General features: G+C 38.4%; 1 protein-coding gene, 1 long non-coding RNA gene and 1 pseudogene across 8 annotated transcripts in view; 1 reads left to right on the top strand and 2 right to left on the bottom strand.

The window, feature by feature from the left end:
• Musk (muscle associated receptor tyrosine kinase) overlaps window positions 1-27,080 on the top strand; it is a 101,451-nt gene that overhangs the window by 27,483 nt on the left and 46,888 nt on the right. For 3 of the 6 annotated variants that reach the window (XM_090329174.1, XM_090329172.1, XM_090329176.1), the window contains exons 6-7: window positions 19,589-19,618; window positions 25,888-26,012. In XM_090329174.1, the coding sequence (XP_090185300.1) occupies window positions 19,589-19,618; window positions 25,888-26,012 (155 nt within the window). The remainder of the gene's footprint in view (window positions 1-19,588; window positions 19,619-25,887; window positions 26,013-27,080) is intronic. The other 3 variants (XM_090329175.1, XM_090329173.1, XM_090329177.1) reach the window with 1 other exon arrangement.
• Window positions 1-27,080, bottom strand: part of LOC150065771 (uncharacterized) — a 122,615-nt gene that overhangs the window by 6,435 nt on the left and 89,100 nt on the right. The gene's annotated exons all lie outside the window — the stretch shown is intronic.
• On the bottom strand, window positions 132-1,074 carry LOC150065772 (axin interactor, dorsalization-associated protein pseudogene; annotated as a pseudogene).

Genomic DNA, 27,080 nt, shown 5'->3' on the forward strand with positions numbered 1-27,080 from the left:
CCGTAATATGCTGAGTTCTGTGGTACAGCTTTGCAATGGGCTTCCTTAGGCACGGCTCACTTCCTGCCTGTTGAGCAGGAACATGCTACACAGAGCTATGATGGTTTCTACTGAGTGGTAAAATTCACAAATGTTACAGGTTACTCATGTCAGGATCATTCCTTTTGCAATGTTTGATGTAGATGAAGATAAAGTGGTTTCTTGGTCAATAGTTGTAATTTCTTTCGTTTAAAGTCAGTGGGTTTCTTGTATAGTTCTATTATAATTGGTCCAGGTTTTATTTCATCCATCTCCATGAAAGCAAAACACTTGGTGCTGGTAAACCTCTTTTTAGGCTCGTAGTGTTTAAATTCAAAGAAGATAGCTGCACCTTTGGTACTTTTCAACATGCTTCTGGAGCTCAATATCCACATTAAAATGGACATACGTGTCCTCTTTTCTTGAAGCCACAGGGGTATCTTGCACAGGAGTTAAATCTATGCCATTCAAATCTTTTACACTAACTGTAATATAGGGGTCGATGCACTGCCCAGCATCTTTCAGACCAATTTTCTCAATTCTGATAGTGAGGAAGGTCATTCCAGGTTCCGATGGCAATCTGGGTAATAAAGTACCGGGAACTCGAGCAGGGACAGAGTCAGGAGACCCTGCTCCAGCTCCACCTTCTTCTTCATCTTCTTCAGATTCCAAATTCTCTTCTTCACCAGGTGCTAAAATTCTTCTTAATGGTACATGCTGAACATCAAATGGAAATTCTTTATTATATGTCAGAACATTCTTTAGTATTGGTTCTAGCTTCTTCGGGTCCTCCAGTTTAAATTCTTCTTGGGACTGTGTGGACTGTAATGCTGCACTTAGCAATTCCAAGCATGTTGCGATGTTGCCTATGGTTCTCTTTTGTTCTTCTGTGAATTCTGAATTATTGTATTGAGCTTGGGCCTCTTTTTGTAGATGTCTTGCTAATATCTGATACTCGTCTATCGTCTCCACCAGCTGGCCCCACGAGTCGAAGTCGGCGCCTCTCCTCAAACTGGCGCCCCAGCGCTGCAGCAGACTCTGGGTTACCTCCGACATGGCCGGTGCCCACCCCGGACCCCTCCCGCCCCGGCCCCTCAGAAGCAAGGCCGGGTTCTAGAGGGCCATCCTTCCCGGGCCTGGCCCCGACATTAACAGGGCCAGGAGGAACTGCTAGGGCCACTGCCGCAGCCACCCGCCGAGGAGCCGCCCAAGCCCATTTGCCCCTAACAGATTTTCTTAAAAGACCTGACTTCAGGATATATTTCCCAAAGATTTAGGTTCTATAGGTCTGAGTTAGCAGCGTTCAGTAATGCTGCAATTATCCTTCAAGGAAGTTAACTGAACTTTGAGAACTACTCACTCAAAATGTCTACTTATAATGTTTTTATTCTATATGAATCTCAGAAACCTAAACATTTTTTTACCACAGATAGTAAGATATAAATGTTAGGATAATTTTAGATTTGTTTATTTGCTGAGTACCCTTATGTTCCATTGAATGAATTAAGTCTTAAAGATATAGAAAAAGCCAGCATGGCACTGTGGCTCTCGCCTGTAATCCTAGTTACTCAGGAGGTTGAGATCTGAGGATCAAGGTTCAAAGCCTGCCCAGGCACAAAAGGACTTGAGACTCTTATCTCTAATTACCCCCTAGAAAATAGGGAAGTGTGGCTTGGCTCAAGGATAGGGCAGTAGCCTTGAGCTGAACAGCACAGGGACAATGCCCAGGCCCAGGGGCAGGGAGGTAGCCTTGAGCTGAAGAGTTCAGGGACAGCACCCAGTGTAAGCCCCATGGCCCACAAAAAAAAAAAAAGTTAAGTGTAAGCCAGGTGTGGTGGCTCACACCTGCATCCTCAGAGGCTGAGATCTGAGGATCTTGGTTCAAAGCCAGCCGGGGAACTAAAAACCAAGAGACTCTTATCCCTCTTGTCCCAATTAATCATTAGAAAATGGGAAGTGGGGCTTGGCTCAGGGCAGGGCAGTAGCCATGAGCTGAAAAGCTCAGGAACAGTGCCAAGGCCACGTTCAAGCCCCATGACCTACAAAAAAAAAGAAAGAAAGAAAAAAGATATATAAAAAATTTAAGACATATGTATCATATGTATTAGTCAGCTTTCTATTACTACAACAAAATTCCTGCATCTATCAACTTAAAATGAAGAAAGGTTTATTTTGACTAAAAGCATCATAGGTTTCAATCCCCAGTCACTTGGCCCTTTCACCTTGGACATATGGCAGAACATTACACCGTGGCGTGAACATGCAGTAGAGGAGGTTGCTGACATCATGGCAGCCCAATTTAGTAAGGTGATAGACATGCAAACAAGTAGTTTCAACAGTGGAAAGACAGAGGTTTTGATGAGGTACTACATAGGACAGAGGAGGGAGCAACAGACCACAAGCAGCCTCCAAGAAGTGAGGTTCAATAGTGCTTCAGTGATGATCTGCTTAGGGAATGAAGCAAATGCCAATGAAAGAGGAAACAGAAATTTAGACAGACTAACATTAATTCAAAGCCAAGGAGACAAAAGAACTACAGAGTTTGGAACATTATCCTTTAGTCAATGACCTGTGATTTGATTCACAGACTAACTTTGAGAATCACTTCAATGGTGTCATTTCTTAGATACTAATGGATAGAAAAAGAGTTCTAATCATGTCAGCATAGGAACATACCCTTGGGATGTATGTGATGCCATGGAACTCAGAATCTCATCTGAAAGGTTACAAAAATGTTCCCAATCCCAGGATGGAATTCCTAGGAGTTTATCCCTATAATCATGTATCAGCAAGACAGTATTAGGGGATCATTGTTACAGGCCAGCCCAGGCAAAATATTCATGTGGCCACCATCTCTAACAATAAAAGATCGGCATGGTGTGTATATCTGTCATCCTATGTGGGAAGTATAAACAGAAGAACAGCAGTTCAGGCCAGCCTAGACATAAATATGAGTCTATGAAAAATAACCAAAGCAAAAAATATGGCTCAAGTGGAAAAGTACCTACCTGTTAAACACAAAGCCCTGACTGAAAACCACATAAATGAATGAATGAATGAATGAATGAATGAAACCAAACCAATATTTCTCACTTAAGTTACTTTAGGAAACCAGGATGAAAGCACTTGAGACTATGATTTGTTTCTTCTCCAGCTAAATTTTCTTAAAAAAAGAAAGGTTCAGCTCTGGAATGTTGTCAGGTTACAGCTACCTTCTTGAGCTTAGGTCATAATGATTATTTTGACAAAATGTTGATATATGTATCTCAGTTATATAAAATTAGAATTTGGTGAACAGTACATGGAACTTTCTATACTAGCTTCATTATTTCTTTTAAAATATAAAACTATTTCCAAAGAAGAAAGAAAAATAAGGAGAAAGAGAGAGGAAGGAAGGAAAAAAGGAAGGAAAGAAGGAAGAAAGGAAGGAAGGAAGGAAGGGAGGGAGGGAGGGAGGGAGGGAGGGAGGGAGGGAGGAAGGAAAGCAGAATAGAAAGCAGGAAGGAAGAAAAACAGGAAGCTAAGAAAGATTTTTAAGACTTCAGTCCTAGTAATTAAGCTGTTTTAGCATCTCCTCCCATGAAAACCACAACATAGGTTTTTTTAAGACTGAAAAAAAGTAAGTCTATCTTATTAGCTAATTATTAATCAAAGTTTTCAGAATCAAGTTCACAAAACTATTCTTGCTAGTCGCTCTCTCCACAGCTCAGACAAAAACAAACAGACAAACAACAAAACAACTAGGGAACTTTGGGGGACCTTTGTCTGACTTATACTCAGTAGTCACTATCCTATTTACAAGGTAGAAAAATGTTATTATGTTAAAGGCCACAGAAATGTTTCTGACCCAAGCCACTTTAGAGAATCGTGATCTCATAGAGGCCATGGTCTTTCCTTTAAGAAGTCCAGAGTTATGCTTTGTGGGGGCATGTGTCTGTGTTCTATAAGAGACACTGTCTTCAGATCCTTCCAGAGAGGAGCCACAGTGGGTGAACTGTTCCATGCCCAGCTCTGCTTCAAAGGAGACAGAAATGTAAACAGTGACAACACACCAAGGATCAAGTTTCTTTCCTTTAGCTGCCAAGAGTTAGGAAAGAGAAACCAGGTATTTATTTAGGTTGGTCATTATTACCACTCTATTTTCTTTTAGTGACTAGAAAACAAAAGAATCTCCTCCAAAAACAAAGTACTTTGTGGTTACTTTTCAACCTTTCCTGTGTCCCAGTTTTTTCTTAAAAAAAAAAAATTAGTAGACTCTGATGTGTACAGTACTTGTCAAATTATAGGCATTTACTACTCAACAGTCTTTGAACACAATAGCCGGGTTAAGAGTTTATTCAAATAATATAGCATTTCTGATTTGTCAACATGATTTGAAGAAGAAATTTGTCTTTTTACTGAGTGATTGCTGTCTTTGACCATTCAGTTTTTTTTAATTTTTTTATTTTTTATTTATTTTTTATTGTAATTAGTAAAAGGGTTACATGATATTTGCCAGATAGAAGGTGCATTAATTCACATACATTGATACCCTTTCACGTGTCTTGGTACCCATTTCCCTCCCCCCGACCATTCAATTTAAGAATGGAATTGGATAACTTCTTTTAACACTTAGAAAAAGGGCATTTGACATGTTCAGTATCTTAAGTTGTAGCAAGTAAAGGCAGATTGACACAGCAAAAATTAATGAAATGAAATGATGATATGAAATAAAATAAAATCATATCCCTTTGAAGGCAGTTGAGGAAACAATTTTCATGGGTCAGTGAAGAAGAATCCTAATTCTCAAAAATACTGCCACTGATTAAATATACTGCCACCAATTCAGGAAAACATGAAAAAAGTCCTTTATTAACCATGGGACTACACCCAACTAGCCAGATAGTAGGTAATTTTAAAAGGCAAAAAAAACCTTCTCAGAATGTTATAATGAAATGGAATAATTTTCTTACCTTGATATATACTTATGTACTTCATTTTAGGAATTTTTTTTTGCCAGTCCTGGGCTTGAGCTCAGGGCCTGAGCACTGTCCTTGGACTTTTCTTAAGGCTAGAGCTCTACCACTTGAGCCACAGAATCATTTCCAGCTTTTTTCTATGTTATGTGGTACCAAGGAATCAAACCTGGGTCTTCGTGCATGCTAGGGAAGCATTCCAACACTAGGCCAAACTCCCAGCCCCATTTTAGAAATTTTTATAAGTCAGCAGAATCTTTAACACAGTCACCAACTGGATTTTCACAGAATAATAAAAACCCGAGGACACTGATATTCAAAAATAGATTCAAAGCCAATTTAAACTGAGAAACATCCATGCCTTTCTATTTTGAGAAGTTAATTCGTATCACTTAGAAACATTATTTGAATTTTCTATTTCAATGTTTATGCTGTGGAAGAAAAATAAATTAAAGTTATAATTACAGTCAAGGGTAGGAAAAAAGCCAGGGAATGGCAGCTCATGCTTGTAATCTTAGCTACTTGGGAGGCTGAGATCTGAGGATAGTGGTTCAATGCCAGCCTGGGTGCTAAAGTCCATGAAACCCTTATCTCTGATTAACAACTAGAAAACCGGAAGTGGGTGTGGTGTGACTCAAGGGGTAGGGTAGTTCCTTGAGCTGAGGAGCTCAGGGACAGCACCCAGGCCCAGAGTTCAAGCCTCATGACCAAAAAAAGAAAAAGAAAAAGAGTAGGAAAAAAGAGCATTTTTCTCCTTAATTCATATTTTTTAAATTATGGCATTTCTTTTTGAATATTGGCTCTGTTATCAGAAACAGCCCACAATCAACAATCTATTGGCTTAACTTGGTCGTGTGTGTGTGTGTGTGTGTGTGTGTGTGTGTGAATGATACTGGAACTCAGGGCTTTAAACCTACAAGTTCTCTACCATTTGAGCCACACTTTTAACAGCTCTGATTATTCGTGAAACAGACTCTCACTTTTTTGCACAGGCCAGCCTAGAACATGACCCTCTTGTTTATATATCCTGCCACAGCTGGGATGACTCATCACAATGCTACATTTTTCCCCCCAATTAAAATTCTCCCAAACTATATTTTGCACAGTTGGCCTGGAACCCTGATGATCCCAATCTCAGTCTCCTGACTAGGTGAGATAAACCTGTGCATCACCATACACAGCTTGGTTAAAATGGAATCTCACAAAATTTTTCTCATGCAGACCTAGAATCACTATTCTGATCAGAGAGCCTCATGTATAACTAGACTTACAGGCATGAGCTACTGATACCCAGCTCAATTGGGGCTTTATATGTTTTGAAACTGTATTACTTGCTGTGTATATATTAATTATTGTTGTCTAGCTTCCTTCTAATCTTTGAGCAATGTTTCTTACCATTGTTATCAACATTTTTATCTTCGTTTATTCATTTGATGTTAATATTGTTACTATATTTTTATTTTGATATTTCCAAGTACTTGTTCTCTTTTATTTTAACCTTATAGCTACTTTTTAAGCAGAATACAGTTTTGTTTTTAGTAAATAAATATGGTAAATAAGTCCTTATAAATGCTCATAAAATGTATGTTTTTTTTCTTTATTAACGTTGATTTTTACATCATATTTTAAATGACAGGTTTAACAAATGAGTGTTCAAGAAGGGAATCTCTATTTACAATCACTGGGACTTAGTATTTAGAACTTAATCAAAATTAGGCTGAGGGTTTGTATGTGATAGAAACATTAATTTTAGAAAATAAAACATGTCTACAGAGTCATAGGTTTTTATATCTATATGGTTATGTTTATATTTCCATTACCATGTCCATAGCATTGGATATGCAAATATTGAGTCCTCGCTCTTGTACTCTTTGGATTTAATAGCCACATATTAAGGATACCATGTGCCTTTTGTTCCTTAGGTCTTGACTTGTCTCACTCAACATGATTCGCTCTAGATTCATCCACTTCCCTGTGAATGCCATTATTTTATCTTGTCTGTTGGCTATGTAGAATTCCATTGTGTATATATACCAAATTTTCTGTATCCATTCATCTGCAGTAGGGCATCTGCATTGTTTCCATCGCCTGGTTATTGTGAATAGTGCAGAGATGAATATAGCTGAGTAGGTGTCCTTATCATATCTTCAGTTACGATGTTCAGGGTAGATGCCCAGAAGTGGCATGGCGGGATTGTAGGGAAGGTCTATTTTCAGTTCTTTAAGAAACCTCCACACTGCTTTCCAGAGTGGCTGAACTAGTTTACATTCCCACCAGCAGTGTAGTAGGGTTCTTTTTTCTCCACAACCCTGGCAGCAACTGTCATTGTCTGAGTTCAAAATCTTGGCCATTCTTGTTGGGGTAAGGTGGTATCTTAGGGTTGTTTTTATTTGCATTTCCTTTATGACCATAGATGATGAACATTTTCTCATATGCTTTTCTGCCATTTTAATCTCTTCTGATAAGTCTCTCTTTAGTTCCCTTGCCCATTTAGTGAATGGTTTATTGGGTTTTGGGGGGATTAGTTTCTTGAGTTCCCTGTAGATACTGGATATTAAGCATTTGTCAGATGTATTATTGGTGAATATCTTTTCCCAGTTGGTTGGCTGTCTCTCTACTTTTGCGACTATGTTTTTATCTATACAGAAACTTTTTATTTTTAGGTAGTCCCATTTATTGAGCCTCTCTCCAATCTGTTGTGACCCTGGGATTCTGTTCAGGAAACTTTTGTCTGTGCCTATGAGTTCCAGTGTCTCTCCTACTTTATCATGTAGCAGTTTCACGGTTTCGGGTCTGACATTGAGGTCTTTGATCCACTTTGAATTAATGCTTGTGCAGGGTGAAAGGCTAGGGTCAATTTTTAGTTTTCTGCATGTGGCTGCCCAGTTTTGCCAGCACCAATAACTAAATAGACTGTGTTTGGTCCACTGTATATCTTTGGCTCCTCTATTTCTCTATATCTTCTATTTCTGGGTCTTCTATTCTGTTCCACTGATCTTCTGGTCTGTTTTTGTGCCAATACCAAGCGTTTTTTGTTATTATGGCTCTATAGTAGAGTTTGAAGTCTGGTATTGTAATACCTCCAGCATTGCTCTTTTTGCCTAGAATTGTTTTGGCTATTCTAGGTCTTTTCTTGTTTCATATGAATCTTTGAATTATATCTTCTATTTCAGTAAAGAATGTCTTTGGGATTTTGATGGGGATTGCATTGAATTTGTATATCAATTTTGGCAGTATAGCCATTTTCACTATGTTGGTTCTCCCTAGCCATGAGCATGGGATGTCTTTCCATTTCCTAGTGTCCTCTTTAATTTCTTTCATTAGGCTTTTGTAGTTTTCATTGAATAATTCCTTTATATCTTTGGTTAAGTATATTCCTAAGCATTTTATTCTTTTGGGGGCTATTGCGAATGGGATCATTTTCTTGATTTGGCCTTCTGTTTGTGTATTGTTGGTGTACAAGAAGGCTACTGACTTCTGAAGGTTAATTTTGAATCGTGCCACTTTGCTAAAGTAGTTTATAAATTCTAGAAGCTGGGGAGTAGAGTTTGTTGGGTCACTCAAGTAGAGGATCACGTCATCTGCGAATAGGGATAGTTTAATTTCTTCTTTCCCTATGCGGGTCCCTTTGATGTCCTTTTCTTGCCTTATTGCTTTGGCTAAGGGTTCCAGCACTATATTGAAGAGAAGTGGAAAGAGTGGGCATCCGTGTCTAGTTCCTGATTTTAAGGTAAATGGTTCCAGTCTTTCACCATTTAGTATAATACTGGCTGTAGGTTTTTCATATACGGCTTTAACTATTTTGAGGAATGTACTTCTTATTCCTATTTTTTCTGGTGCTTTCAACATGAATGGATGTTGTATTTTGTCAAATGCCTTCTCTGCGTCCAGAGAAATTATCATATGATTCTTATCCTTAGCTCTATTAATGTGATGTATTACATTGATTGATTTGTGAATGTTAAACCAGCCTTGCATCTGTGGGATGAAGCCTAATTGATCACAGTGTATGATTTTTAAAATTTGTTTCTGGATTCTGTTGGCTAATATTTTATTGAGGAGTTTTGCATCTGTGTTCATTAAAGAGATAGGTCTGTAGTTTGCTTTTTTGGTTGGGTCTTTCCCGGGTTTGGGGATGAGAGTAATATTAGCTTCATAAAATGAGTTTGGTATTGCTCCTTCTGTTTCTATTTCTCAGAAGAGTTTCAAGAGTATAGGTGTTATTTCATCTTTAAACGTCTTGTAGAATTCCGCAGTGAAACCATCTGGACCTGGGCTCTTTTTGGTTGGCATTTCCCTGATTGCTTCCACAATTTCATTGTAAGAGACTGGTTCATTCAATTTGTTTACCTCATCGTTGTTTAGTGTGGGTAGCCTATATTTATTTAAGAAATCATCTATTTCTACTAGATTTTCTTATTTCTTTGAATATAGGCCCTGGTAGTACTTATTTATTATGGACTGAATTTCTTGGAAATCAGTTGTGACTGTTCCCATGGGGTCTCTAATCTTGTTTATTTGAGTCTCCCCTCTCCTTTTTTTGATTCATCTTGCCAGGTATCTGTTTATTTTGTTGACTCTTTCAAAGAATCAACTTTTTGATTGATCAATTTTTTGTATAGTAGATACTATTTCAATTTCTGATACTTCTGATTTTATTTTTGTTATTTCTCTCCTTCTAGTTGTTTTAGAATTAACTTTTTATTGCTCCTCTAGGTGTTTCAGTTTTTTTTTTAGGTTATTTACATGCTCTTCTTCTGTCTTTTTAATATGGGCTCCTAGTGCAATAAATTTGCCTCTTAGAACTGCCTTTGCTGTGTCCCATAAGTTCCTTTGTGATGTTTCTTGATTGTCATTACATTCAAGGAAGTTTTTAATTTCTTTTCTGATTTGATCTGTTCCCCAGGAGTTATTCAGAAGTGTGTTGTTCAGTTTCCAAGTGATTGAATGTTTTTTTGACTTTGACTGCATTGTTCAGAATTAGTCTGACTCCACTGTGGTCTGATAGAATGCATGGGATTATATCAGTCCTCTTGCATCTGCTTAGGTTTTCTGTTTGAAATATTATATGATCAATTTTGGAATGTGCTCCATGTGATGCTGAGAAAAATGTAAAAAGTTTTGCCGTCGGGTGGAAGACTCTGTGTATATCTGTTAAGCCCAGCTGGGCTATGGTGTCGTTTAAGTCAATGGTGTCTTTGCTTAACTTTCGTTGAGCTGACCTATCATTTGGTGAGAGTGGAATATTGAAGTCTCCCACTATGATTGTGTTTGAATCTATCTTGTTCTGTAATTCTAAGAGAGTTTGTTTGACGAATCTGGGTGCTCCTGTGTTGGGGGAGTAAATGTTTATAACTGTAATATTATGGGCATGGATTGTACCCTTTACTAATATGGAATGGCCATCTCTATCTTTATGTACTGATTTTACCGAGAAGTTAATTTTGTCGGAGATTAAGATTACTACTCCTGCTTTTTTGCTTGGTGCATTGGAGTGGAAAATTCATTTCCATCCTTTCACTTGGAATTTGTTTCTGTCTTTGGCGGTCAGGTGAGTCTCTTGGAGGCAACATATGGATGGGTGGTGTTTCTTAATCCAGTCTGCTGCTCTGTGTCTTTTGATTGGATTGTTCAGCCCATTCACATTTAGGGAAATTATGGAGAAGTGGTCAGTGTCCATTGTCATTATTTATTTTTACTTCTAAGTTCCTTTCTCTCTCCTTTTTCCCCTTTTGTGTTTAATGAATTATAGATATTTGCTTCTTGATGGGGGTTCTTGATGTTCTACAATTTGTTCTCGATTAATTAATATTTTTTGTAACACTGGTTTACTGCTAGTTTTGCTGGATATATCAGTCTGGGTTGGCAGTTGTTGGTCTTCAGAACATCAATGATATTTTTCCAAGCTTTTTTTTGCATTTAGGGTTTGCATGGAGAGATCTACTGTAATTCGAATTTTTTTCCCATTGTAGTATAGCTCTTTCTTTGTTTTTGCAGCATTTAAGATCAATTCCTTGGTATTTGGGTCTAGTGTCTTTATTATGATATGTCTAGATGAGTTCCTTCTAGGATCTTGCCTGTTTGGAGTCCTGAAACCTTCTATAATGTGAGTATTTTCCTTTTTGAGGTTGGGGAAGTTCTCCACTATGATTTTGGTGAATAGGGGTTGCATTCCTTTGTCCTGAAATTCTGCCCCCTCATCAATCCCTATTATACGAAGGTTAGACTTCTTTGCTGCATCTGCCAGGTCCTGGAGTTCCCGCTGGTGAATTCTGACTGATCTTTCCAAGGTGGTGATTCTCTGTTCCAGCTCTTGTATTTTATCTTCCGTTCCTGATGTTCTATTTTCCATCTCAGTCAATCTGCTGCTTAATGCCTCCAGTTTTGCTTGAAGTGTGGACTCTGGGCTGATCAAGTCAGCTGAGAGGTTATTGAACTTTTCTTCCACTTCTCTTTTGAATTGGAAGAGTTCCTTAGAAATTTGCTTTTGTTTTTGTAATTCAGTCTTCATTTCCAAAATCATCTCCTTGATTTGAGTCATATTTCGTGTCTCTTCAGGTGTCATTTCTTGGGATGGTGACATCTCTCTCGTCCCTTCGCTCTTGTTTCCTTTTGGGCTTTGCGTGGGACTTTGATTATTTATGTATGTCATAATTCGCCTTTGCGCTCTCCTAGGCATCGAGAACTGTTGTTGTAGTTCACTCTGTGGTCAGCAGGTGGTGGTCTTTACTTGGATTGGGACTGGTGGTTCTGAGAATCTATGTATACCTGTGGTTCTCAGCCAAATTGATTCTGCTGCTAAGTCAGAGTTTGTAGCTTTTGCAGGTGTTTGACCTGTTCCCAGAGGCTGTGTGCTGCTGCACGACTAGTTCTCAGCCCAACCAGTGGCCTCACAGTGGGCCGTGGGATGGGTCTGCCTGCTTCAGTCTCAGAGCGCTGGGCGGATGGTTGGTTTTCCTGCACTGTTTCCAGGGGTGGGCCCCCAGCCAAGGGTCTGCAGTTTGGGGGTTTCCAGGAGCTCTCAGCTGGACGAGCAGGTGTCTGCTCTGTTCCCAGGGGCAAGGCCCAGTCAAGGATGTGGTCTCCAAGGGTGGAACCGTGCCTTTCTGATTCTCAGAAGGCGAGCTTGGCTGCTGGTCTGCCCTTCAGATCCCTGCTGTGTTTCCGATGCTTTGGCCAAGAGTCTGAGACTGTGGGGGGGCCCCTTGGTGCTGTCTGGCTGGGGATTCCCAGCTGGAGGGTGCCTGGCTCAAGATTTGAGGGGGACAGATGCTGGCTCCTAGACTCCCACACACCCCACCAGCTGTTGAAAGGCAGGGTCTCAGCGCCTCCCACTCTTCAGGTCCAGTGGCCTGGGAGAGGAACTTGTTGGGCTGATGGGAGCTGGGACACCTCTATCCCCTTTGGTGGGGTGCTGGGTTTTAGTGCCCACCCGCCTGTCAGTCTCAGAGGCGGCGTGGAGGGGTGGGGGAGGGGTCCTCACGTTCTGAATTCTTTGAGAAAGTTGGATGTGAGCTTTATCTGGATTTCTTTTCTGGTTTGAGTCCTTCTCCGTTGCTTCTTGAGTTTGTTGTTGTGGATTTCTTAAGGTAGTTGGCTCGTGGGATTCCCTGGTTCTCTCTTTTTGGGGGAGAGAGCTAGGCAGCGTCCCTATTGTCTCAGCGCCATCTTCCTCTTCATGTATGGGTTTTTTAAGAGTAGAGCATTATATTTGATTTTATTGCATGTTCTGTTTCTTTGCTTCCCTTTTAGTTTCTTTTTAGTTTTCTGGTGGGTTGATATAATTTTCTCTTTTTTACGTTTTTTTATATAAATTTTCTTTTTAATTTTGCACTTTATTTCCCTTATATTGATGTTTTTTAAAATTTTGTCCTTTATCTTACTCAGACTTTGACAATTTTGAAATAGTAGGCCATAATGCTATATTTTGAGAATCATTTTTTACATTTTTAATATACAGGTGATACTCTAATTCTAATGAAGTTTAAAATCATATAGAATCTTCTCTAGTATTCTCAATGAAAGCAAGAATCTTATGCTGTATTGTCTCATCTAACCTCCCCTCCTATCAATCCTGGTCATTTTCCTTACATACTAGCTAGCAAGAGATTGAGAGGATTATAACTTGAAACTAGCTTGGACAAAATATTTAGTATGACCCTTTCTCAGCAAAAAAAAAAATACTGAATATGATGCTGCTTAGCTAGTATCCCAGTTATGCTAGAGGCTAGAGGCATAGGTAGGAGGAAGCAGTCTAAGATCAACCCAAATGAATGACTTAATCCAAAAATAATTAAAGCAAAAAGGGATGGGACATGCCTCAAGTGCTACAGTACCAGCCTTGTAAGCCTGTGCCTCTGCTAACACTCCAGTAATACCAACAAAGCTTTAAAATAAAAAATAACAGCCATATTTTATCTCGAAAATACTAGTCTCAAAAGTATTTCACCAAGCACAGTAATTGAATAATGAGTACTTTTGCATATATAGGCACACATATAGATACCTTGCTTATGTAGAAGGAATTTGCTAGTATGATTTGATTCTTACACAACTTCTAACCAGCCAGTAAAGGATACAGAGCTTGTTTTCCTAACCTTTATGCTATTTGTCATTACACGATACACTGACTTGCTCCTAATTATGGTGATAAGAGTTGGACCTAGTTCACTTAAAGAAATGACATGCTCATGTTCCTACATAACTCAAATTCTTTCCCTTGATGACTCTGGTATTTGAATATTGCTCAAACCCATCCAAAATATTGCTGTAACATTCTTCCAAGATAGAGCTAGCCAGATCATATTTGGCTTCACCATTATACTCTCTTTGATTTATTTGTATTTTTTTCTTGTGATTCTATTAGCTGAAAAAGAGGTCTCAGTACCATTAATAAAGAACAAAGGTGTGATTCCAGATTCCTCAATCTACATAGCTAAATTCTATCTTTTTTCTTGCCTTCCCCACCTACTTCTCCAACTTTCCTCTACACTTCTCCCCTTTGCTCAATGCCCCATCCTGCATGCATATATTTCCTAGTGCTGGTTTGGCTAGGTTCTGGCCTTGTTTTTCTAAAAATTTATACGATTTGAGTTTTTTATAGTCAAGGTTTCAGTAAAGCAACCAGCACAACCATTTTCCATTCACCACTATTCAACATAGGCAAGATACGGAATCAGCCCAGATGCCACTCAATGGGCAACAGGATCAAAAAATATGGCATACATATATATGCACACACATACAATAGAATTTCACTCATCCATTAGAAAGAACCCATTTGTAAGAAAATGGAAAGACTTGGGGTAGGGAGTTTGGCCTAGTGGTAGAGTGCTTGCCTAGCATGCACGAAGACCCGGTTTCAATTCCTAGGTACCACATACATAGAAAAAAAAAGCCAGAAGTGGTGCTGAAGCTCAAGTGGTAGAGTGCTAACCTTGAGAAAGTCCAAGGACAATGTTCAGGCCCTGAGCCCAAGCCCAGGACTGGCAAAAAAAAAAAAAAGAAAACGGAAAGACTTGGAAAAATGTATATTAAGTGAAGTAAGCCAGACTCAGAGAAACAAGGCTTGCATGGTTTCCCTCATTTGTGACAGAATGTATCTATAAATCTGTAAGTAAACACACTGGATGGTATACAAGTGGTTACAAATACACTCCATTTCTACCAGGATTTTTTGATGGCTCCCCACTATCCTTTTTGTTCTTCAATTATCATAGTCAATTGAACAGAAATTAAATCTCTTAGAATTAAGTCTGTCTCTGTCTCTCCATCTCTGTTTCCCCCCCCCTCTCTCTCACACTCACACAGAGTAAAATGTGGGGAGCCAAACCATCATAAGAGCAAAATGGATAAAAATGAATGTTGTAAATTCCCAATGTTAAGCAGGAACAATGAGCTAGTTAGTATTACCAGGACTTTAGGGCAGCTAAGTTCAACTGGCTCTTTGCATATGGCAAGAGAAGAATTCAGACAAGACTCAAACACAGTAAGGGAATAGGAAAGTTTATTACTAAAGAAATATGGCAGAGAAAGAGAGCACATGGCATAGATATTGTGTAACAAGAGAGCACTTGACCCCACCTCAACATCTCACACAATCTTCAGGGTTACAGAGATGGGCCTTGGGTTAAATAAAGAGAATTGGAGTGTTTGAAGATGGCTTTCCGACTGGAGGATCTCATGGTAGCAAAGATTTAGTGTTCTTTCCTTCCTCATTCTTTCGTAGCCCTCTTCATCCATTTTCTTGTCAGGCAGGTTTTATCAGCTTATTCTGCCACCTGCAGGCCATATAGGCTGCAATTCCCTGATTGGCTGCTTTTCTACTAGCTCCAATCACTAGCTCACATAACTGCTAGCAAAAACATACATAAATTGATATTCTCAGTAGTAAAGCAACTAGCAACTGTCGGTTTTGTTTCATTTAACATACGTATGAGCTTGAATTCTGTGTACAAGGGGAAGCTGTAAGTTCAAAAGTCAGTATCTCACTTTGTTACTTGATATATCGGATATATTTGTATTTGGTTATTTGAAATTGGATAGGGAAGGGGGGAAAACAAGATGAGGGGTGAGGGTGGGGGGGAGGGAAATGGGGACCAAGACATGTGAAAGGGTATCAATGTATGTGAATTAATGCACCTTCTATCTGCCGAATATCATGTAACCCTTCTATTAATTAAAAAATATATGAAAAAAAGTCAGCAATCAAAATGGGGAAGTGCAGCTATCAAGTTCATAAATATGAAAGTATTTCTTGTATTTTCATTCTTGTATAGCACTTAAGAGTGTCTAGTATACAATAGGAAATAGGTTTTTTCTATAGTAATTATGGGGAGACTAGTTTTAGTTTGATTTAAAGATGGTAAGATTATTACTTTTCTTGCTCCTTTTTAAAGAATTGGTCAAAATAGGTTGCTATAATGATATTGTGTTTGCCATCAGTAAAAATATTCTATAAAATGGACTGCTGGGCTGAGAGTCTGGCCTACTGGTACAGTGCTTGCTTAGCATGCACGAAGACCCGGGCTTGATTCCTTGGTACTACATAGATAGAAAAAAGCCAGAAGTGGGTCCAAGGACAGTGCTCAGGGCTTGAGTTCATGGCCCAGAACTGGCAAAAAATGGTGGAGCTGGGAGTTTGGCCGAGTAGTGGTAGATGCTTGCCTAGCATGAAGACCTGAGTTCGATTCCTCGGTATAACATACATAGAATAAAGCCAGAAGTGGTGCTGTGGCTCAAGTGGTAGAGCTCTAGCCTTGAGAAAACCCAAGGACACCTAAGCCCAAGCCCAGGACTGGCAAAAAAAATAGTGGACTTCTATGTCATATAAGCAATGAAGCCAACAACTTAGAACATCAAGTGTGCATGTATTGGTTCTGCTTGCCCTACTAGACCATTCTATGAGCCTATGAAAGCAAGAGAAAAATGCATTAATAATTCAAAGGGTAGAGAACTTAAAGAGAGAGATAGACAGAGACAGAGACAGACAGAGTGACAGAGCTAGACAGACAGGCACAGGCAGGCAGGCAGACAGTCTATAGAACTTTAGAAATTAAAAATTACAAGTGTGATACTAACCCCAAGATTGCTCTATCCCTTCCGTACCAAAAAAGATTTAAAAAGAATTTGGTAGACAAAGCCAGTGTCTGGCATTTAAAGCAGTTAAAAGAGAATTTAATAATTAACTGGGAATAAATACCCCATGAAATTCAGAGGCATCATAGCAAGACACAAGTGGGACTCATGGTAAAATGAGTGGGGCTTCAAATGGACTGACAAGCCAGTGAAGAAGCAAGCTTAAGTAGATCTAAAATAGGTTATTTTCTCTAATTTTAAGTAACACTGAGCATGTGCACATGCATGTATATGTATGTTTATAAAGTTACTAACATGTCAAAATAAAATGTATGTATATATAACTGCATTTGTACATAGAAAACATTTTTTTCAGTACTGGAAATGGAACCCAAAGCCTTGCTAACTCTACCATTTGAGCCACACACCCAATTCTTTTGTTTTTATTCCATTTTTAGTAAGAGAGGGCCTTGCTAACATTGTCTGACTGGCCTCTTCCTCACCATCCTCCTGCCACTGTTTAGGTAGCTGTGATAACAGGCATGGAGCACCAAGCCCGGCTTCCGTTATTTCTTCTGATTATTGTCTAGGATACAAATAGGGATTCTTGTCAGGTGCAGTGGAGCATGCTGGGAATCCCAGCACGCCACTGAAGTATAAACAAGAGGATCATGAATTTGAAATCAGCCTGGTCTACGTAGTGAGACTCTGTCTTATACAACAATAACAACAAAGCAAAACTCTGTAATCTCTGAATGTCTAGATAACCAAATCATTTAGTTTGCCAGTCCTGGGGCTAGTACTCAGGGCCTGGGCACTACCCCTGAGCTTCTTTTGCTCAAGGTTAGCACTCTACCATATGAGCCACAGCACCACTTCCAGCCTTTTCTGTTTATGTGGTACTGAGGAATTGAACCCAGTGCTTCATGCATGCTGCACAAGCATTCTATCACTATGCCACATTCCCAGCCATAGATAACCAAATCTTAAGAAACAACCTGGTATTTGTATATACGCTTATTTGTTTATTTTAAATAGAGAAGGGAATTGGGAAAACATTATGACTGGGAGGGAGTGAGAGGAGGGAAAGAATATCAAGGTTCAAGTAGTAAAGCACCCTCCATCTGATGAATGTAACTGTAACCCCTCTATACATTATCCCAACAATAAAATACAGTTAAAAAAAGAAACAGGAACCAGGCGTTTGGCCTAGTGGTAGTGTGCTTGCCCAGCATGCACGAAGACCTGGGTTCAATTCCTCGGTACCACATTCACAGAAAAAAGCCAGAGGTAGTGCTGAGGCGCAAGTGGTAGAACTCTAGACTTGAGAAAGGCCAAGAACTCATTGTTATAGTAGTTCACCTTGTTATTTGGTGTACTGAATATATGTGTATTTGGTTATTTGAAATTGGATAGGGAAAGGGGAAAAACAAGATGAGGGGTGGGGTGGGGGGAGGCAAATGGGGACCAAGACATGAGAAAGGATATCAATGTATGTGAAGTAATGCACCCTCTATCTGGTGAATATAATGTAACCCTTCTATTAATTACAATAAAAATATATGGAAAAAAAAGAAAGGCCAGGGCCTTGAGCTCAGACCCTGAGCTCAAGCACAGGACTGGCAAAAAAAATAAATACATAAATAAAAAAGAAAGAAGAAAGAAACAAATCCTTATCTAATGCCTGTTCTTTACTAGGCACAGTAAAACAAAACAAAACAAAACACCAAATTTCTTGATTTAGAGGCTAGAGACTTTAAAACTTCCACACTGAGCATCATAGTTAAGAGGATGTCTAGAGGTTGTCTGTGAAATGAGCCTCTAAACCAAAAAAATTGTTTTTACAACATGAATATGACAATGAGTTGGTTAACAGAGGCAGATAAAGTTGAGATGGAAACCAAAATAAACTCATTTGAATTTGGGAGAGTTAGAGGTATTAAATAAAATGAAACTTCTCCAATAACACTATCTTGGAGAAAAGACTCCATGTCTGGAAAGGGGGCCAAATTCCCTAATTTTACCCAGCAGATGAACCTTGAGTCTCAAGTTCTTTGTTTAGAGAATGGACTGGCTTTTATGGATTATAATCACAGAGATATATCACAGTATATCACAGAGATGTACTGAGCACTCAGTAGTATGAGGTATACTTTGTGTGAAAATACCCATCATCTGTGAAGAAGTGTGCAAGTATTTTCCTATACATCACCATTTCTTACTTATAAACAATGAGCACCAGGGGCATGCCATTAACTCTAAGGAAGGATACTGACTTGAATAAATAAACATTCATGCAAGAAAAATAGGGTTCACATGCGGCCTGAGTGATAGAGTTATATTAAACATCTTGAAATAATTAATTTGGTTCTTTTCTCTCATTGTCTAAGATTTTTTTTTAAGTTTATAAATTCTCAATCCTTTATATCTAAAGACTTTTTGTCTTTCGTGTTCTGCATTTTCCTCTGTGGCATTCTCCCCTTTTCTCTCAGAGCTGCCTCTGGCCATTAGAGCTGCTGATCTCTGTTGGTGGTAGTCTTCTCTGATTCTGCAGAAACCCCCCTAATCCTCTGTTTACCACAACACCAGTCTATTGCCATAGAAATGATAGCTGAGCTCCCATATTCAGCATCAATGACTTCACAGCAAGGCCTTGTAAGAAGAGAAGCCAAGCTAGGAGAGGAACAGCATTTATGGGAAGAGTAAGGACTCTGTTGCCTTCAAAGAAAGGGGATTGCCCACATTAAGATAAAAATGCATGAATGAACCATGTTGTTGGGTACACTGAAGTTTATTTTCTGTATAATGCTGCCTAAGTGGTCACTTGGAATCTTATGTCATTTAATCCCTTGCTTTGAAAAAGTCAGCAATTTCCCTTGATTGTGTTTGTTTCCTATTAAAATAAGAGGCAAGCAGACACAAATTTAATCTGTTGCACAACTGATATGCTGTGATCAAAGGTTTTCCTTTTCATGATGTATTGTTTTATTTGTGTGTTCATTGTGTGTGTGTGTGTTTCGTCTTGTTTCTATTAATAGAAGAAAGTGAACCTGAGCAGGATACAAAAGGTATTTTTTTTTAAATTTTCTGCACTAGTCCTTTTTAAATGCATGGCTCCTCTCAATGGTTTATTTATCTGACTTTCAAAACAACACTTAATGCCACTGTTTTGTTGAGAAACAAGTGACCTATGGGAATATGAAGTCAGGGTACTTAACAGAAGATGAGTAGATGGATTGCTTTGTTATCCAAACTGCTTGTTGACTGTTTACATTTCCTAAGAAAAGCCTGCACCCACAGAATGTTTGAACTGAATGTCCTCAAACTGAAAACACAAGTAAAATGAAAAGAAATAAATCAGCAAGGGAGTATAAATTCTATGTGGGTCCTAAGAGAAGTGACTTCTTTTCTGGGTTGAGTGGGAAGATTGTTGGGGCTAAGATTTTGGAGAATTGTTAAAATGTCATGGTTGCAATTTATGCTTTTATTTTTTTTTGTATTATTTCAAAGGACAAGCAAGAAGTTTTAGGCAATTGCTCCAAATCAATAAAAATTGTATTTCACTTTAATCTCATACAGATGTGTGTGTTTTCTGGAATATGTTTAAAAGAAAATAACTGGAAATCAAATCTGGAAAACCCTTTCTGTAGAACAAGAGTTGCAATCATAAAAAGTACCTTCTAAGCTGGGTGTGGGTGGCTCATACACATACTCAGGAGGCTGAGATCTGAAGATGGCAGGTTGAAGCTAGCCTAGGCAGAAAAGTCCATAAGGCTCTCATATCTAATAAACTACTCAGAAAAAGCTAGAATTGGTGCTGTGGATCAAGTGGCAAAAAGCAAGCCTTGAGCACCTAGTCCCTGAGTTCAAACCCCAAAACTAGCATACACACAAAAAAATAGTACCCTTCATCCTGAATAAGGCCCTTGCTTTGTGCTCTTCGAGTCTACATGTTGATATTTTGGGGATGAAACTCATATAAATTCTCATTTAACTCTCCCGGGTTTAATCTAGTGCCAATTCTATTTAAAATACTGGCTATTTATGTTACAATCTCAAACAATATACAGCCGAGTGTTTGTTACCCAAAATGCTTGGGACCAGAAAATTTTAGAATATTCATATTAACATCTCCAATTGAGCGGCTACTGCAAAAATCAAAACTCTTAAAATGGTCCAAAATTGAAACTTCTTTGAGTACTCATCAGTATTTAAAAACTTTCACACTGCAGAGTACTTTGGATTTTGTATTTCCAGTTAGAACTGTCCAACTATATTTCAATTCCTCCCTACCTATTTTTCTTTTTTAGTTATAAAATTATTTACAACTTAGTTGGGTGTGGTAGCTCATGCCTGTAATCCTAGCTACTCAGGAGGCTGAGGTGTGAGGATCATGGTTCAAAGCCAGCCCCAGCACTAAAGTCCACGAGACTCTTATCTCCAATTAACCACTAGAAAACCAGAAGTGGCGCTGTGGCTCCAGGAGTAGGACAGTAGCCTTGACCTGAAGAATTCAGGAGCGGTGCCCAGGCCAAGTTTAAGCCCCACAACTGACAAAAAACAACAAAAAAAATTATTTACAATTAAAGTCATGCACCAACATTCTAAATGATCTCTGTGATTTATTTATTTATTTATTTATTTTGCCAGTCACGGCACTTGAACTCAGGGCCTGAGCTCCTTGGGCTTTCCTCAAGACTAGAGCTCTACCACTTGAGCCACAGCACCACTTCCAAGTTTTTTCTATATATGTGGTACCGAGGAATTGAACCCGGGTCTTCATGCATGCTTGGCAAGCACTTTACCACTAGGCTAAACTCCCAGCGCTGTGATTTTTTTTTTAAACTAGTTTTTCTACCCCCTATTTATTCTTCTCAGTCATTGTTGGTTTGAATCATCTAAAAAACCTCTTTAAAGTAAGCTAGAAAACATTAAAGAAAGAAATAATTAAGAAAAAAATTCATGTGAGCTAGTTATGTCTTTTGAAATAATTGCTTGGAAATAGAAGTTGAGAAGAGACTGAAGTATTTATCTGGCAGTGCTCCCTTACCAAGGAAACAGATGTAATTCATCTTAGGCCAAAGTGCTTGTTACTTCAGGACGTAATTTGGTTTCTTTGAGCTCCATTACACCACAGGGCAATTTCAGAGTAAATAGTGGCCTTATGTCATTAATATGTACTGCCCTTTAAAATGAAAACCACTAATAAGACTGATGATGTGTCAGAAAATTGTGTTTTAATGAACTTTGGAATTGCTGGCCGCATACTCACGAATTTAACTGCAGGATTCTCAGCCTACAGTTAGCTTTACAAATCCACCCTACAAAAATATGCTCCAGACTCATGAATGGATTCCATGAGAGAAAGTACTGAGATCAATAAATTTTCATGTCTATTTTTCATGGTACAGATGAACAATAACTTTTGCCTGCCCACAAGAAAGAAAGCACAGTGAATTGGAGAATGATAGATTAGATTACATTTAGCAAGAGGAGATATACAAATCTTTAAATTTTTATACAGAGCAATTATAAACTTTTTTCAAATCATTAGTTTTATATCCTTTCTATTAAGCAGTTTACTTGCTTATGGAAACAAATACATACTTTCTCTTTTATGCAAGTAAATACAAAATAATAATATTTGATACATATCTTACTGGATAAGAAGCATCACATTGTATTTTAAATTAATGACCTGTAGTGTATATTCAACTTGTGGCCACCACAACTTGAATAATGAGATATAATATTAAACTATGCCTGTTATAATATTAATATTAATCTATAACATTGTAGATATGTTATTATATGTGGAGAGTACTCTGGCATTATTTTTATTGCAACTGACTTCACTGATTGCAAATATTAGATTGTTGAAATCTCATCTTTTAGATTTAGAACTAGAAACACAAAGAAATAGGTAAAAATGTATTTGCTTTATTACTAACAAACTGGACTGAAACCCAGAAGAACTAGAATAACCTATGCTCTGTTTCCTTATCTTTCTTACCCTCTCACTGCTCTTTCACTCTTATTGGTTGGATGGAGAAGACCTAGCCTAATGAATTTAGGGGAGAGTAGCTTCCCCCAGCCATCCATGGTGGTTCCTTTTCCCATCAACCACAGTCAGCCATGGTATCTGCTCCCTTTGGGAAGGAGAACAGTTCATCAGCATGGCTATGTGCACTGCCAATAGTATTCTCTGTACCTTTTTGTGCCCCTACAAAAGCTGCAGAAAGTTCTAAGGTGGGGCAGAGATGCATATGAATTAACTCCAACTTGATGATGAACTAGAGAATAGCAATGAACTTGGATTAATTTACTGTCTCACATTTAGCTGTCTTGTACAATATGGATCAGCAGACATTTTGCAATAAGCTCAAATGGTATTCAAAATACATCAATGATGGATAAAGGGGAAGAAAGAAAAGCTATAAATTAGTACAAAATGAACCTTCCCATATCACTAAATTTCCAGGAAAAATTTTAAGTTCCCCAAATGAAAACTTTTGCCTTTGTAAAGCAAAACAAAAGAAAAAAAATCTAGATTTCATTCTTCTCCAGTTTTCTTTTTATTGTGCTCATCTTCAGCCAGAAGGCTCTCATTCAAGTCCAGGGGTACAGTCATTAGAACAAGTTTCTAATGTTTATCAGATTGAAGTGGCCCAACTACAAATCTCTCAAGGCTCTCACTTGCTTATTATTCTTATAGGCAATAGAACCTATAAGATGTTGATTATAGTAAACTCGTAATAAAAGCTGTGAACTAACCCCTATGTGAATTACTTCAGTCTCAAATAATATTGTGTTGTCTAGGTCTACATTATTATTATTTTTTGTGGGGGTCATAGAGCTTGAATTCGGCCTCGTCCCTGTCCCTGAGCTCTTCAGCTCAATGCTACAACCCTACCCTTGAGCCAAGCCCCACTTCCCGTTTTCTAGAAGTTAATTGGAGATAAGAGTCTCAGGTCCTTTTGTGCATGGGCTGACTTTGAACTTGGATCCTCACATCTCAGCCTCCAGAGTAGCTAGAATTACAGGCGTGAGCCATTGTGCCCAGCTCTAGGTCTACATTATTATTGATAGCATTTAAAAAAAATAGCTACATGCACTGATGGTAGGAACCTGGTCAGTCTGTGTTAGTTGTCAAAAGTCTACGGGCTTTAAACTTACACTAAGTGGACTAAGAGTCTCAAGAGAAGCTAGGAGACATATATCCCTGCAGTCATAGTACTAAGGAAGCAGGAGAATAAAGGTTGGAGGTCATCCCCAGCAAAATTTAGAGACTCAAAAGCAAAATTAAAAACTGAAAGTATAGGGTGTACAGCTAGGTTGTATAGCTAGGCTAGGGTGTAAGAGGTACGGTATTTGCCTACCAAGTACAAGGCCCTGGGTTCAATCCCAAGTACCACCATAACAACAACAAAAAAACCCAACTATCCAAAGTGAGCTATACATCATATTTAGCTAACATTTCTTATTCTTTTTTCCTCTTCTTGCCATTTATTTAAGAGAATCAAGTAACTTGCCGTTGTAAATTTCCTATATTCTACATTGCAGAAATGCATGACTATGATATTGTACAACGTGTGCCTGATTCTCTACTTTTTGCTAATTGGTAAATCAATCCCAGGACTTACTATCAGGTAGATCTGGATGTGTTTTGGTTTTGAGTGACATTTAAACATTTGAGGGTTTTTTTTTAACTCCCTATTGTCCTTGAAGTCAGAACTTTATTGCCTTACTTTCCTCTGGCTTGTGGATCCAACATGTGTGTGTGTGTGTGTGTGTGTGTGTGTGTGTGTGTGTGTGTGTGATATAACATATATAATAATTATAATACGTATTATGTTACTATGATATACCGGTATATGATATGTAACGTAATTATATGGGTACATATATATAGCAGATATAAAGCTTTAGTAATCTCTGTGCTTGATCTCTGATTATTCTATGAATCTACAGTCTAGTATACACTGTCTCTCCATTCCTCTGGAATCTAACTCCACAAATTTCAACTAATTAGAACTAAGCATCAAAGCACTAACTTGGTTTGTTAAAACAAGTTAACTGATTTATTACTAAATTAATTTCTATTAGTTGGGAATCCATTCTCTAATGTCATGTTCTATGTTTAAGTCCGAGAAAAGGAATATAGGAAGATATAAATACTGTATTTTTGCACTATAATTGGTAATCAAAAAGATTACACAACAGTTTAAAAGAACACTGGATTTGAAGTGACAAGTCATAAGACCAGATTTCTTACCATTACATTTATTATTTCAGAGAAGAAAATTAATGAGGTTTTGGTTTCAACATCAATAAAATCAGAGCAAAAATCTAGTTTATCTCTGAAATTTTTTCCAAGTTCAATAATTCTGAGATTTTATTAATTTTCCTTCAATCGACTGTACATGCTGAACCTTGGTCTGCTTGTCAGTTAAAGGGAAAATTGTCACATCAGGAGAATTTTCTATAATAAGTAGAGATTAAATATGAAATGACTCTCATATTGCCCAATGAAATGACTCTCCAAAAATTGTAACAGATTTTTGCCTATTTTTCCCTTATGGTAGAATTGAGGAAATAAAGTATTTACAAATCATTCCTTTTCAAAATTTTTAATTTTTATTGTGCTGGTACTAGGGCTTAAGAGTCAGGGTCTTATATTCTTCCTCAGCTTTCTGACCCACTTTTGGCTTTCTACCACTTGAACCAAATCTCCAGCTTGCCATCCTGCTGATCGAGTGGACATGGAGTCTCAACCTGGAGGCTTTTCCAGGTTGCCTTTTAACCAAGACTCTTCTGCTACAAGTTACCTGAGTAGCTAGTCCAAGAGTCACTAGTGCCTGACAATTGGCAATCTAAGGAAGAAATTGACAACTTAAAAGAGAGAGAGAGATAATACCAGATAGTTTATCTGTAAAAAAATAAATAAATAAAATAGAATGGAATAGTGAGTGGAGGAGGAGTTACCCTGTTCGTTGGGTGACTAAGAAAGATTTTTCTGAGGAAATAGCCCTTAAATAAAGATGAAGTATATACATATATATATATATATATATGTATATACACACATAAAGAACCTATCATGGGAAGATATGGGGAATAAATGTCATAGACTAAAGAATAGCAAGCTCAGTTTATCCTGAGATGGTGTTACTGGTAAGGACATAAAGGACTCAAAGGAAGAAGCAAACCCCTGGGTTTTGTCTTTATTAAGACAGAAGGAAACAGATAGGATATCACAAGGGAAAATATGGTATAATCTGCATTTTAAAGACCACTCTCACTTTGTCATTCATTCACCGATCTGTCTTTCTAACAGTTTTTGCCAGAATCCTTCGGGCTCCTGAATCCCACAATGTCACCTTCGGTTCCTTTGTGACCCTGCGTTGTACAGCAACAGGCATCCCTGTTCCAACCATCAGCTGGATTGAAAATGGAAATGCTGTGAGTATTATGTGGAGAAGACTCATTTGGGACAGACCCACTGGTGGTACATTTGAGGATGGATCATAGAGGTACCTTGATAATGTCACTGGGCCTCCTTGAACCAATTTTAGAAACTATCCAATGCCTTTATCCTAGAAACCATTACATATCATGTACATTAATATACCATACATATAGCATTCCATATACATTAACATCTAGGAGACTGCTTCTAATCTTATATCATGGGGGGAATAGTAGGAAACTAAAGACTTCCTTTGTGTCTTTGTATAAAAGGGATATATGGTAAAGTTAAACAATTATAATAAATTGCATCTGTGAAAGATTGGTTGATGGCTGGAGGCAACTCTGAATTAGTCCAGAATTAGAATTCATGTCTACTTGTTCAACATTATTCTTCTCCTTTTTTGGTGGGGGAGAAAGGGCTGGTTGAGGGGCTTGACCTCAGAGCCTGGGTGCTATCCCTGAGCTCTTTTTGCTCAGGCTAGCATTCTATCATTTCCAGTTTTCTGGTGGTTAACTAGAGATAAGAATCTCTTGGACTTTCCTGCCTTGCCTCGGCTTGCTTCAAACCACAATCCTCAGATCTTAGCCTTCTATGTAGCTAGGAATACGAACATGAGCCATGGGTACCTGGCTCTCTTCCTTATTTATAAGAGTAAGAGTAGCAGGCTAGTGCCAGTGGCTTATGCTTATAATCCCAGCTACTCAAGAAGCTGAGATCTGAGGATCAAAGTTCAAAGCCAGCCCAGGCAGGCAAGTTGGTTCAACTCATCTTTCCAATTAACTATCAAAACCTGTTGGAAGTGAATCTGTGGATCAAGTGGTAGAATGCTAACCTTGAACACAAAAACTCAGGGCCAGTGTCTGGACTAAGAGTTCAAGACCCAGAACTAGTGGGCACGTACACACACACACACACACACACACACACACACACACACACACACAGAGAGTAACAATAGCTGATGTATATTAAAAGGCTACTTTGAGCTAAGTCCTGCTCCAAGCACTTTACATATAGTCATTTATTCGTTTATTCTACAAATATATGTTGAACATCTG

The sequence above is a fragment of the Megascapheus bottae genome, chromosome 3, assembly GCF_031878675.1.
Source record: "Megascapheus bottae isolate mThoBot1 chromosome 3, mThoBot2.hap1, whole genome shotgun sequence".
In the NCBI taxonomy this organism is placed as follows: domain Eukaryota; kingdom Metazoa; phylum Chordata; class Mammalia; order Rodentia; family Geomyidae; genus Megascapheus; species Megascapheus bottae.